Below are 13,580 nucleotides of genomic sequence, written 5' to 3'. Positions count from 1 at the left end.
CAGAAGCACAAACTCCTCCCTCGGAGATCCACAAGCCTCGCGTCTTGGGACAGCAGCGATGACGATGAACTCTGAACTCTGAACTCTAAAACTCCTGAGTGACCTTGATGATGGTTTCATCAGCGCGTCCAGTTCAGGACACACAATGATTCAATTTTCTTCTTGTTTTTAAAACAGTGAGTTTTTTTTTTTTTTGACTCTGTTTCTTTCGGGTCAGAGGGAAAAATGTAACACAGCTTTTAAAAACTCACTCTAAGTGAGTGAGACGCTGTTGAAGGGACCAGGACTGATCTCTACATCAAGAAAACACAGCAGGGAAAACCGGGGTCTGATCTCCAATCAGCCAAATAAGTTCACCATTTCAACAAACGTGACCCTGATTTCTTGCTCGGAAAGACGCCGTGTTTGTTGGCTGCAGAAAAGTTGTGATTTTAGATAATATAAAAATGGTCTGGAAAGCTGATGGGAAATGGTGAATTCTCGAACAAACATGTTTTACCTCCCGGCAAGTCTGATCTTCCTCAAAAGCACGTAGCACAAATAGGACTTCACCTGATTACAAAAGACGTAAGATGTTGACTTCATTCAAACTTAAATAGCTAAAAGTGGTTCAATACTGAATCTGAGTCCAGAATGTTTCCAGAACTGGACTCTTTCCACAGGTTCTTCATGCAATCAGGTCCCTTTTTGGTTTTTTTTACATTAGCAAGAATACATTTGTTTTGTATGTGTGAGTGACTGCAAATTCATGAGTCGCTTGTTTGTGTGTGCACAGATGTACTCATGAATTTGCATCTCCTTTTGTGTGTTATAATTCGTGCAGTGTGTGTGTGTGTGTCTGTGTGTTGACTCTGAGGCCTAATGACCGAGATGCCTTAAATCTTTTTAATAACGGGGGGGGGGGGTGTTGTTCTAATGTAACGCATAACACATATTTTTGTAGGATTTCAAGTGTTTGATTTCTTCAAATAGATGCTTTTGATTTATCAAAAGAGCAGCTGGGAGGTGTTGAACTTTGGGAAACTGTCATTCATGACAGCAAGTGTCCCTTAGCAAGACACTAAAGCCTGACCTTTTGACCTCTGTGCAGAGGGAAACCAAGTAAAAGAGATGACTTCAAGTCATTAATGCAATCACACATCTTATAGATAGAGTTTACAGCTTCCATTAAGAACAAAATATGATTACTTCTTATTTTTTATTGTGAATTTCTGGGAACTTTGGAAACACTGGAGCCCTTTTACATGCGTGTGTTTTTGAATCTGGCAGCCCTAAAAATTCAGCTATGAATTGTTTGAAAAAGAAAAAAACTTGTTTTGTCTTTGAACTAATCGTTTTTTTTTTTTTAATGCAGGACGGATGTTTCGCTTTTCTTTAAGCCACACCCGGGGCTTTTATAGATGAACGTTTCTTTGTTCCAAATAAGCATACATGCTAATGCAGGAATGAGCAGGACCTTGTTTTTCTTCAAGTCATTTCTGTCGTTTCACTTTTCTGTCATGCCGTGTGAAATGATCGATCAGAACGTGCTGCTTGTAAATGTTTTGTTTTTGTTTGTTTTGTTTTTTTTGAAAAATAAATGATCAGTCTTTGGGAATGCTGTTTGTAGATACACGACATTTACTTTGCAAAACGCGCTTAACTCTCTTAATTTCCCTTGTTTCAAATGTGTGTCTGAAAACAAATGAAACGTCGTCACGTTGGCTGGTATGTTTTCCGGTGCAGTGGCTCCCTGACTCGGCCATGTGCCAGCTGCTGTCTCTTGCCTTAATTCGGATGTTCCCCATAAACTTGTTAGCTGGCAAATTCAGCCACATGACCAGCTGGCTGCAGGAGTTCGTTTCTGTCGTACTGATTGCACTTTACTTCAGTCTGGGTTGTATGCAGCGCAAAAAACTGCCGAGGTAGAAAGGGAAAGTAAACTGTCTTTTAGAATCGTAACACTTTTATAGATTAATATGAATATGAGGGAATGTTTTTTTTTGTTGTTGTAATCATTACGGTGAACGTTTGACAAATTCTGGTTCACTTTTGTCTTAAAAACAGTGCAGTAGGCCTTTATTTAAACATGGTAGTGCTTTTCTTGCATACATCGTTAGTGATCTGTTGCACGATCAGGTTACATTCAGTATGGCCACGGATAAAACAATCCATAAAACAATTATCACTGCTTTTTTTTTTTGTTTTTTTTTTAAAGCAGAAAGAGCAAATAACATTTTTACACAAATGATATCACCTTGGAAAGAATATGACACTTGAGTTCTTGCACTCTGACGCAGAAGCATGCACTGTAGATGGTCATTTCTCTGAAACAGGTGAACATCTGGACCCAACGCTGACAACTTCACTCCCACGATTGTATTTCAAACTTGTTGATCTTGTTTTTCTTGTATGATGTCTTTTACAGATTGAGTTTCATGACAGCTGAAGTCTGTGTAAGTACCACGGCGTTGGTTCAGTCCCGACAAACTTAGTTAGCACAGATGGGACTGATTCTGGTCTGAGAACTGGGTCAGATGTTCCATCAAAGTGAAGTATTGCTTACAGGCTGCAGTCTGTCATGAGAGTCAGAAAACTTGTGATGAAATATAAAAATCTGTTAAACAACAACAATCAAATGTAAAATAAAAACAAAAATGTATAAAAGCATATTAAACTCCAAAAACCTAAGATCACACACGTACCGACTCGACAAATGTCACACATGGATTAGAAATCGATTAACTTGGAGACACACAAACGATGAAAAACACACATCATCCAACCATTTCTTGTGCAAAAATGTCTCCCTAAAGGAATGAAATGATCAGATACGACAACACGTGATGGCACATTGACGTTTCCTTTCTCAAAGGACAAATAGTCAAATATAGAATACAGACGATTGTTGAAAGGAAACACATCGAGCGAGTAGGAGATGAAATCCCACGTTCAGGCCTGAAGCCTTTTTCTCTGAAGGTGAACGTCTTCTAAGTGCAAATTGTTGCCTCGCGGCTCACAGGGGGTCATACTCCGTGGAAGGTTTCTGGTCGAAACTACGACTCAGAGAAAACTTCCACCCCTGGTTAGTGAACAATCCTAGGGGCTGATTTCTACTCCAATGTCGAATGTGGATTACATATTGTTACTTTGATCTGTCATACACTGTCCAAATGATACTGATAATGCTAAGTAAATCTATGATATGTTTTTTTTTTAAACATTCAACAGCTTGACAATGTGTGGCACCCCTTGTCTTAGGTTTCCGTATAGTTTCCATTGTATCATTGTGGTTAAGGAAAACCTGGATTTGGCTGCTGTTAAATATTTTGTTAAAGCCTGAGTCATCTGTTGAAACCGTTCCTCCACCCTTAATTGTGTAAATTAATTTTGATGTTACATTTTTACACACATATATTGTGCTATTGAGATTGACAATAACACCCACATGGCAGCTACATAGAAATTTCACATATATTTTGCGGCTGTAAGCGGTTTACATGGATGATACTTGTGAACACTGAGATAAATTGACCAGTATTTGGAGTACAGTCAGTTATGGAAACTGTAAAAAGCTTATTTTACATGTCAAAACTAAACAAGCGTCCGGTAAAGTGGAACTGAGTTGACAGGCTTCGGCTTGCTAACGGAGTTTGTACAACTTTCTATTTTGCACCAAAAAAAAAATGAACTATCACTGTTTGAAATGATAATTATTTGCCACCAACAAGATAATATTACCAAGTCCGGGACGGACGGACGGACGTTTGATTAGCTTATTGTATATAGGTTTTGCTAGGTCTCTGAGTTTAGGCTAACTGTTAGCGTCGGTTTTAAGCTAGCTCTCGCTGCTACAACAGCCAATGGCAAATTAGCAACGGCTAATTCCTGTCACACGTAAACTAGACCTAAAAGTGTGAAACAGCGTGACTGCGACATGCCCTTTGTAGATGCATATAATTTGGTTTTCACTGTCAGAAAAGCCTTTTTGAGGGTCGAGGATCAGGCTAGCACGCCAGCATCCATCGCTGTTCTTTTCCAGCTTAAATTACCCTTTTTGTGCTAATTAAAAAGATTGTATCATAGGCATGCCCGTTAAAAACAGCCACACAACCCATTTGTGACCACCTAAATAATAGTTTGGCAAAGCTGAGTGAATATAACGTCTGTGCGTCCAGAGCTGTTGACTGACAGCTTTGGAATTAGCCACGTTAGCTTGGTAAACCCACCGCATGGCTCCTGTCTGAGCAGAATGGTACGTTCAGAAGCACAATTGGATGAAATTTACAAGGAAAATGGGGGGAAAGGCGTCAAGAGCGATGATTATCTGGTCCCTGATAATTCCAGTCTTAGAAATGATAACTGTCTGACCAAAACATTTAACAGGAAAAAAGTTTGGTCTTTGCAGTTTTAGGTGTATTAGCTATATTAGTGCTAAAACTCTGGTCCACAGCCTGCGCTTGCTTTCATTCAGGTCCATACATGCCATTTAAAGACGCCGACGTCCTAAAAAAAGCCGTTAGTCATGGCACAACAACTTCCCGGTTGCTGATGCCACCACATTTCTCCGGAATAATTTGGTGAGCCAATTTTTTTTTAGGCCCAACCAAGTCCGGAGCAATACCAAATATCACTCAAAAGTACCTGCTTTGATGTATCTGGGGAAGCAAAATGGTGACAAAAACGCAGGAAATTGTTAGTTATTAGTCTTTTTCAATCTTTACGATGGGCCCTGCTTAATTCTGTGGGGTGCAGAAATATGTTTGCGACCCACAGTAGTAATTCTGTGGCGTGGAGTAGTAGTTAGTGTGGTGGTGGTGGTGGTGGTTGTTGTTCTGCGGGGTGGAGTAGTAGTTGTGATGGTGGTGGTGGTGACTCTGGATGTTTCCGTAGGCAAAGAGGAGGGGCGCCGTGGAAGACGGCGGCTGCTGGGCGGGCGCAACGCCCGCCGTCAGAGTCCCGTTGCGTTGGATGGAGCCATACCAACTAGAGGTGCCCAGCTGGGGGGTGGTGGAGAGGAGACTGAGAGAGGGGAAGGATTAGTTAGAAGTCAAGTTCACCTGATTGGCTGAAACAGATTGTGAAAGACTGCATCTGTGCGTGCGTGCGTGCCCACCTGGCCCGATCAGTCCTGCTATTAATGCTTCTGGACAGGTCGTCATCGCTATCGTACCGCCGAGGGTTGTCGAAGAAATACGCTCTGGAGCTGAAACTGTGGCTGTTGATCATCCCTCCTGGAGCCTGAGAGATACACAGATGTTCAAGCTTCACTGGAGTTTACAGCTCTGAAACCTCGCCGTTCTGTCTGACACAGTGTTGCTGACATTTGTACTTTTAGTGTGTTATTTATTTATTTTTTTTTACCAGGTTTTGGTTGGGTTTCTGGACTCGGAAGAAAACCACCACTAAGCTTGTAGGCAGCAGCTCCCAGAAGAACAGAATGATCCCAAACACGATGTAGGCTTCGCCGCCGATCTCCTGCACATCGGCCTTTAACACACACACACACACATACAAACACACTGTATAATAAATTCATATTGATTACCTGAACTAAAACAACATAACATGTAACATAAATATGGATGAAAAGGCACACATGCTCAGGGAAGGGACAGAATAAGGTTGAGATGTTGGGCTGACAGCTGGTATGCAGAATCATTTGTAAAGCCAGATTATGCCCACACATCCACACAGTGGGTGTCCGTTGGTGTGTGTGTGTGTGTGTTTGTGTCCAACACATACACACACACACACACACACACACACACACGATGGAACCCCTTTAAAATGGGCTGTCTGTCTCAAGGCTTGAGCCCTGATGTAGGTCAGCACACAGACACACATGGTTATTTATAGCCAAACAAAGCCCTTTACCCCACTAAGCATTGCTTCCCCAAATCTCCTAAGATGGATTGTCCGCACACACACACACACACACACACGCACGCACACTTAGCACTGGGTTTCTGGTCAAAATAAAAGCTTATTTTCCATCTATAACTGAACACACTTGGTACAATACCTGATCAGAAACGCTGTACCAGCCGTAGTTGAAGGGACTGGGTCTGTCCTGGGGTGACAGGGCCACCACCACCAGGTTGTAACAGGCTCTGGATGTGTAGAGCAAAATCACCACGGCTCCTATGGCTGTAGCTTGGCACACGGACGTACCCTGGGGGAGGGGGTGGAAAGAGTTTCTGTGCTTATTACAAGCTCACGCTCACGCATCAGTCGGCTGTAATTACATGTCAGATATGGGCCACAGGTGTGATCCACAACATGACCTCTCCGGCCTCTCTGTGACCAAAATGACAGACTACAGGCCAGGAATTACGTTCTGTAGGACATCTGTACATGTCTGCATTACCACAATGACTGAGAGATTACGGGAATACATGGGAAGCATTGTTTCTGCCATGAACTGCACAAATCACAAAAGTAATGCCTGAAAAATGCTCAACATCCCAAGAAGGAAACCTCCTGGGAATCCTTTGATTTGCGTTTCGATTGTCAGTGTTCAACTCAGTGAGAGTGGTTTTTATTCCCACCTTGGATTCAAGGTAAACGTTGGCAGAGGACATCTTGGCGATCTTGAAGATGCAGACGGCCAGAGAGACGGCGCACAGGACAAACAGACTGTCGTTGATCAAGACCCGGGCCAGGACTGCATGTCTGATACCCCCGTCACTGGGGGACACGAGGGTTATTACATTAAGACGATCAAGTCGACATGTGAATTTACGCGAGGAGAAAGCGCTCCATTAGTGTTTTTTAATTGTGTTTACCTTGGTGATTCAGAGCGCTCCAGGGCTCCTTGCACTAACAATGCACAGGTTAAATTCACCACCAGGAAAAATATACTGAGACACAGGAAGAACAAGCGCAGAGGAACCCTGGAGAGAGACAGAGGGAGGCGGAGTATGGCTTTTATTCATAAACAACAGCTAATTAAAATGCACGGTGTTGAAGCTGCAAACCAACTGTGTGTGTGTGTGTGTGTGTGTGAGAGAGAGAGAGAAGAAAGGAAAAGGAAAAAGAAAGGCAGCACACATAAAAACCAAACAAAGTTACAGACAGACAGACTTACTTGTATTTGGTGAGCTCCGGGGAATACTTGGCTTTAGCCTTAAACATCACCTAAACAAAGAAGAGCAGAGAAACCATCACACACGATAACACAACACACGTTTTTCACACTCAATTTAATCATCCAAATATGGTCTTTTTTTTTTTTTTTTTTTTTTACAATTGCGCATTTCGACTCAGCTGGAGACAAACGTTTTTGTGGTATTTTAGAAGACCGAGGACGAGACAGAAGGGGGCTGGGTTTCTTTTAGGAGGAGAGTGTGAACTTAACAGAGCCTGAGGAGATTCCTGTGTGTCATTAAAGTACACACACACACACACACTCACTTGCATGCAGCATACATTCAAACAACACAAGAAAAAGAACTCTTGAGTCATTAAAGTCATCTCTTTTTAGTACAAATCGCGTCAAAGGGAGTTACGATATTATCGTTGATATGATTTTAGAATCGAGAGGAAGAAAAAAAAAAGCCTCTGAGGTGACGGGGGGGGGGGGGGGGGCAGTTTGAGTGACAGTTGAACTGGCAACAGGGGTGGAGACAATGTAAACAAATGTGAGTTTTGTGGTTTACAACTGTTTACCAGACAATGTACAGGCGGTTATTTACAAGCAGTTGTGCTGAAGAAGAGGAAGGAGCACGCCGCCCGATCTTGACGTTTGCAGGTAATTCTTTAAAATGTTCAGTGTTTCGGCTAATTAGCAATCAGGGCTAAAAAAAAAAAAAAACCCACACCTAAATGAGTGACGATGGCATTAACCTGTGTCCTTTTCTTTGTATTTGTTTTTATTGATGTCTGCACGTTTTAATAGTTTCATTCGTTCGTTAATTTTAGTTTTTCTCCACCGTTGGACAAATCTCTATCATCTCGTGGTATATATACTGTCACAATGTCCCATCCTAATTCTAGCCAGAAGCTAATGCATGCTACATTACACGAATTACATAACAGTAACAGTAAACACAGTTTACATTGGGGGGGGGGATTAGAACTGCTAATCATTTAATTTAATTTGAAATGATATAAAACAGAGAAAAGGAGAAAATCCTTCATTTTGCGCTGGTTGATTCAGCAATTAATCGCCTTGCTTCAGCACTAAATGGAAGGACCAGGCATTTAGCATGCGCAGCTTTAGCCACTGTGGCCTTACAGACAAAGAAAAGGGCAAAACCTGAAGAGAGTCATAATTCATGAACAGAAAATCCAAAGGGAAAGATGTCGCAGTATTAAACACCCTGGATCTGCATCCTCTCTGCCTGGTTGGTATGAAAATGATCAGACAAATAGTCCACCTACATATCATCTACCAGCTGCCTTGCTGCCAACATGTTATCAGCAGCGACCTTAAAAAAAAATATCAAACTGTGCAGAAGTCCAATTTTAGTGTACAAAGGCTGGGACAATGGCCTCCTGGTCTGGTTCACTCACCTCCCGAAAACTGTGGTTTATTCAGCTTTGAAGAGGCACAAACATGCAGACACATGCAACAGTATCTCTGATCAAACTCTCTTATCGGTCAGACTCTGATTAATGACGATAATGATTAATCTTTTGATATTATATAATAGGTGACATGGCCACAGAGGTCTTAAAAATTGCTCAACATTGAGTTTAAACACACACACACACACACACACATAAACACTCAGCCTTTTGTGTGAGAATGTAGGCCAGAAGGAGGTAATTTGTAACCTAGAAATGAAGCAACAAGCCAAGAGAGCCCTTCAGGATTACATGCTTTATGTACACTACGTGTGTGTGTGTGTGTGTGTGTGTGTGTGTGTGTGTGTGTGTGTACCTCAAAAACATCTGGAATATGTAGCTAAATCAATATTTTGTCTTCCACTACAGAGTGAGCTTTCCCAGTGATGGAATGATCCTGTTTTTTTTTGTTGTCATTTTTTCTCGTAAGAAAGAGCTCAAATGCAAAAAGACAGAAGGAAATCACAGGTCAGGACTCGGGCCTGACTCATCAGAAAACACGCTACACACTAAGCATTTCCACACATGCGTCACTGTGGCGTGATGCTCGCGGCCTTTGCTACTTCCAGCGAGTTGGACGTTAAACAGCGCTGTTCGGCGGGCAAGGCGTTAATGCAGGAACTGTGTTCAGACATCTGCTCGAACAAATTATTAATCGTGCTGAGCTTTAACTTTCTGTGCTCGTGTTCATGGCAGATCAGCAAGCTCTGCGGTTTGAGTTTTTCTTGAGACAAAATCGCGGGTAGCAGTGCCTCGTGGCGCTTTAAGCATTGTTCATATTTGGCAAGAACGTCAACTCGAACTGATTTGATTCATTGTTAATATAAAATGACTGATTATAGCTGCTTTAGTGTGAATCTGACTTCCTTTTTCGAGTTTCTACTGAGGGAGAAAATATGAATGTGATATGTTACTCAGGTCTGACCCGGCTAGACATGAAACCACATGCAGGAAAAGTTTGCTCACTGAGCGGGCCAGTCACGTGGTTTTCCCAACATAGATAGATACATATTTTTAAACCTATAATGATACGGAAGAACACCATTTTGTTGGTAACGGCGGAAAGGAAAAGCCACCGTGCGTGCGATGAAAGTCAGTTTTCTTGCTTTAATGCGAAGGACCACAACAACCAAAGAAGAAGGAAGACGTTTATTTCATTCACAGGGAGTGTAGTTTGCACCCTTTTACCGATCGCAGATCAGCTAACGGGCTACAAAGTGTATTCAGCAGTCATATGACACCACTGGCTTGACTACCCAATTTCAACTCAGCCAGTTGGACGAGCTTCCTTTCTGCTCACACCCCTGTTCGTGACTGAGACACATTCTGTGTTTTCCTTCGCAGCAGCGATTGAACTGTGGCGGCGTCACCGACTAAAGAGTCCCAAAGTGTGGAGGTGTTTTCTGAGAGGGAAACAAACAGGTCTTTGACATTCGGGGCGGGCAGGTGTTAAACGACTGTGACTGACCAACCGTGTCTCTCTCTCTTCACATTTGCTCGAGTCTCGTCGGCTCATTGAATACAACACATCAACGGAGGCTGGGACCTAATGCAACACGGGCTTTTATCTCTCACCCCGGGACATGAACCGTTGTGTCCGTTTGCAGAGCTTTCAGACCAACCGCAACCTTAAAAAACACCTTAACTGCTTCAGGTCAGTCAACCCACGCCACTGTGGAACATGTAGGCCGACACTGACCACATTTCCCCATTTGAAAAAGGAGAAGTGCTGGCTGTCGTAGAAGTCCTACAAGCAAAGACTCGTGTTGAAAGTGACTTTGCTAAGGAAGCAGACATGACCACCCACAATACTGCATGTTGACTGGCTTAAAGAAATGCTTTTATGTGTGCCTTCTTACCAAGAGCTAGAGGAGAAGACTGACACCACTCTCATGTCCATTAAGTACAAAGCTAGAGCCAGGAGACAGTTAGCTTAGCATAAAGACAGGAAACAGCTAGCCTGGTAACAGCACCTCTGAAGCTCACCAACTAACGTGCCGTATTTCATTCCTTTCGTACTGTAAATAGCGGCACGTTTCACGAGGGACTATTTCTTAGCCGGGCGCAACTTCCTGGAGTCTCCGCCGGTTGCCTGGAAGCCTTTGCGGTGACGACGAGACTCAGCGTTGACACAATGTCAGACTATTCCTTTACGGTTATGTGTTCCAGATAAACCACACCGCTTTGACACAGAGGCTTCATCCCTTTAAAAATGAATACACCCACCAAATAAAAACCATATTGTACTGCTTGTATGTTCCCAATGAATCAATTGGTCGTTTGGTCTATAAAATGTCAGAAAAGTGTCTGTCTCAATTTCCCAAAGACCAAGGTGACGCCTTCATTACTCAATATTGACCAACTAATTGTTTCAGCTCTTATTTTATCCAACATACCCAATGAGCCTATGCCAAAGAAGCACTGTCAAAGCCTCATGGGAGCTGTAGTTTTTGAATAACTGGTCTTTTCTCTTTTGCTAAAATGACAACTGCCGTTTGTTTACAGCAAATTCAATGCGTCAACATCAACGTGACGTTGTTGTTGTTCAAACCGGGTGCCCTTCTAACTGGAGTTGGGGAGACAGAGCTCTTACCCACAGGGCGTTGGGTGGTTGAGGGCCTTGGAATTCGTGGGAATCCTCCAAAGCAGTCAATAGAACACAATAGAATAGAATAACAGCAGCGTTTGCTATGTATGGGAGTTAAACTGTGTGTTAAATGAGACATCTGATGAACACAAAATCAGCAAAGTCAGCTGTTTTATGAAATCAGGTCACACACAGGCAAACACTTGCACACCCTCTCTCTCTCTCTCTCTCTCTCTCTCTCTCTCTCTCTCTCTAACACACACACACACACACACACACACACACACACACAGTGCAGTCCTACCTGTGTGAAGTAGAGGTTGAGGAGGCAGAGTGTGAAGAACTGCAGGCAGACGGGGCAGCAGTAGAGCAGCCAGTAGGCCAGAGGCTGCAGCTGGTTGGCCTGCACCACATTTTTAAAGTAGAAGGAGAAGAGGGTCGTCCTCAGCGCTGCCCACAGCAGACACAGAAACAGAAACACACTCTGGTAGCTGAAGCGCTTGTGTCCGTAGTGCAAAATGAGCCAGAGCTGCAGGTAAACGAAAACAAACAGGAAAGAGTAGAGGACGGTGTAGATGGTAGTTAGACTGAGCTCCAGTGTTGGGGAGACTGCAGCTCCATGGGACTCCTTCAGTGAGGTAAACAATTGGGAATTAACCTCCTCTCCTGCCGAAAACATATCCACCGGCGGCTCGCACTAAGACATGGGGTGCTGTGAAGGCAAAAGCACTAAACCTGGGTCAGACCTGGGCTAAATTCGCCGTGGATGACAAAAAGACAAGGGTATTCGGGTAAAAAAATGCGATGAAAGCAGTTTATTATGAAAAGAAGTGGCATAATGAAACTGCGCTGGGGTCTAAATCCGATGTTGGGTGGAAGAAAATTTAGAATCTTGCTTTTTTTTTTAAAAAAGCGCTAGGCTGGAAATAACAAGACTGAGAGAAAGAAAACAAGAGAGAGGTCCCCCTGTGTATCTCTGCAAAGCTGTTCTCTGCAAAAAACAACTTAAGGGGGGGAAAACCTCCAGATCAGCTGTGATGCAGTTTTAGACCCGCCCCCCTGCTCTCAATTAAAACGGAAACCAGTGCTTCATGGGCCGCCATCTTGGCTCAGCACCCGGCTCATTCTCTTGTGAAACAGCTGACTTCCGGAGCCACAGTTTCTGACCAGTTTCCGAGCTAAAGCTCCCAAGTGAAAGACGTCCTCACGCCCACTTCCCCAGTGCGCCGCTTCATTGGCTAATCCTGCCGCCCAACCTCCGCAGCTTTCGCTCACCGTTGGTTTATGATGATGTCAGCTGTGGCAGTGCCCGCCCTCTGTGCGCTTGCGATTTGCCATTTCTTCAAGTCAAAACAGTTCCCTGGCCTTATTGGCTCAAAGAAGCACGTGGGCGTCTATCGCGGAGAATGAGGCATCAAAACAATTTGCAGACACATACGTCAAGTTGCTAAGCAATAACGCACGTTTGCGGAAAAAGTCTGTAGCCTTCAAAATAAAAGCATAAAATGTTGGCGTGGACAGAACAGCAACCTTTAGGGAAAAAAATAGAGCAACTGTAAAACAGCTGTATTCTCATCAACTGTGGATTCTCACAGTATCACTTTCGTGTCCATCGTAGTAAGTGGTATGGACTACTCAAAAACTGCGCAACAAATGTGTCAATTAAGGATTTTATTTTTAAAACGGCAACAGGAAGTACTATTTTAACTCTCGTTTCTTGACACTGTTTCGCGAGAGATGGAGCGTCATTCTTTTAAGACACATTTTTCAAATTTCACTGTGCAGCTTGGCTAAAAAATAACCGTGTAAACTTGCTTTGCCTGCGGCTTACCGTTACATATCCCACGGACATATGCCGTCATGTATCTTCTGAATGTACAGGTGATAACGTTGGCTAAGTTAGTTATGTAAAGCTGTGGACGAAAAACCATTAGAAGGCATTTTATAAGCCTAGCTAATGAACTAGCTAGCATTGCCGACATTCCTAACTAAAGCAAAAAGCGCCATTTTTTTTCTTAGGGATTATGCACCTGGAGGAAAAGCTGCTGTTTATAATTAGCGCCATGAAGTCTTTATCTCCTTTCACCACGGGTTTAACTGTGGTTTGTAACGTCTGTGTCACTTGGAAAGACAAAAGTTGAACCTTAACCCCTCCTCGACTTTCTCAGGTAAAGTTGACACTCGGCTAGCATCTTTATTGTCACGTACTTGCTTGTTCCTTTCCTCACACCGTAGCTATATGCGCTCCTATACAGTTACAATTAAGGGACCCTAAAAATATGAAGCAGTTATATATAACATAGTGCAGGTCATATGAAATAATAGAGAGTGTTCATATTACCCTTCCTTGGCTTGTTTGGGATCCATATGACTTACATTGAAGTGATGGGACAGTGTTGTTACATGTATGTAAATGTAACCATGTGACTGGGCTGCTTGCAAA

The 13,580-nt window shown here is 43.0% G+C and overlaps 1 protein-coding gene across 1 annotated transcript; it reads right to left on the bottom strand.

The window, feature by feature from the left end:
• Positions 1-4,715: 4,715 nt before the first annotated feature.
• On the bottom strand, positions 4,716-11,816 carry gpr137c (G protein-coupled receptor 137c). The gene is made up of 8 exons (XM_070930679.1): positions 11,442-11,816; positions 7,070-7,119; positions 6,768-6,875; positions 6,531-6,669; positions 6,005-6,154; positions 5,344-5,469; positions 5,096-5,220; positions 4,716-5,001 (listed from the first exon to the last, which is right to left on the bottom strand). Exons 1-8 carry the CDS (start codon positions 11,814-11,816, stop codon positions 4,716-4,718), a joined length of 1,359 nt encoding a protein of 452 aa, XP_070786780.1.
• Positions 11,817-13,580: the final 1,764 nt, after the last annotated feature.

Source organism: Enoplosus armatus, chromosome 24 (genome assembly GCF_043641665.1).
Source record: "Enoplosus armatus isolate fEnoArm2 chromosome 24, fEnoArm2.hap1, whole genome shotgun sequence".
Classification (NCBI taxonomy): domain Eukaryota; kingdom Metazoa; phylum Chordata; class Actinopteri; order Centrarchiformes; family Enoplosidae; genus Enoplosus; species Enoplosus armatus.
This window is presented reverse-complemented; position numbering and strand designations above follow the sequence as displayed.

Bases quoted from the DNA above. Each gene is read 5' to 3' on its own strand.
- gpr137c (XM_070930679.1), bottom strand. From the start codon at position 11,816: ATGTTTTCGGCAGGAGAGGAGGTTAATTCCCAATTGTTTACCTCACTG. The intron at 7,120-11,441 runs GTAGGACTGCAC...TTCTTTGTTTAG, and splicing joins TCAACCTCTACTTCACACAG to GTGATGTTTAAGGCTAAAGC. The intron at 5,002-5,095 runs GTGGGCACGCAC...CCCCTCTCTCAG, and splicing joins AGCAGGACTGATCGGGCCAG to TCTCCTCTCCACCACCCCCC.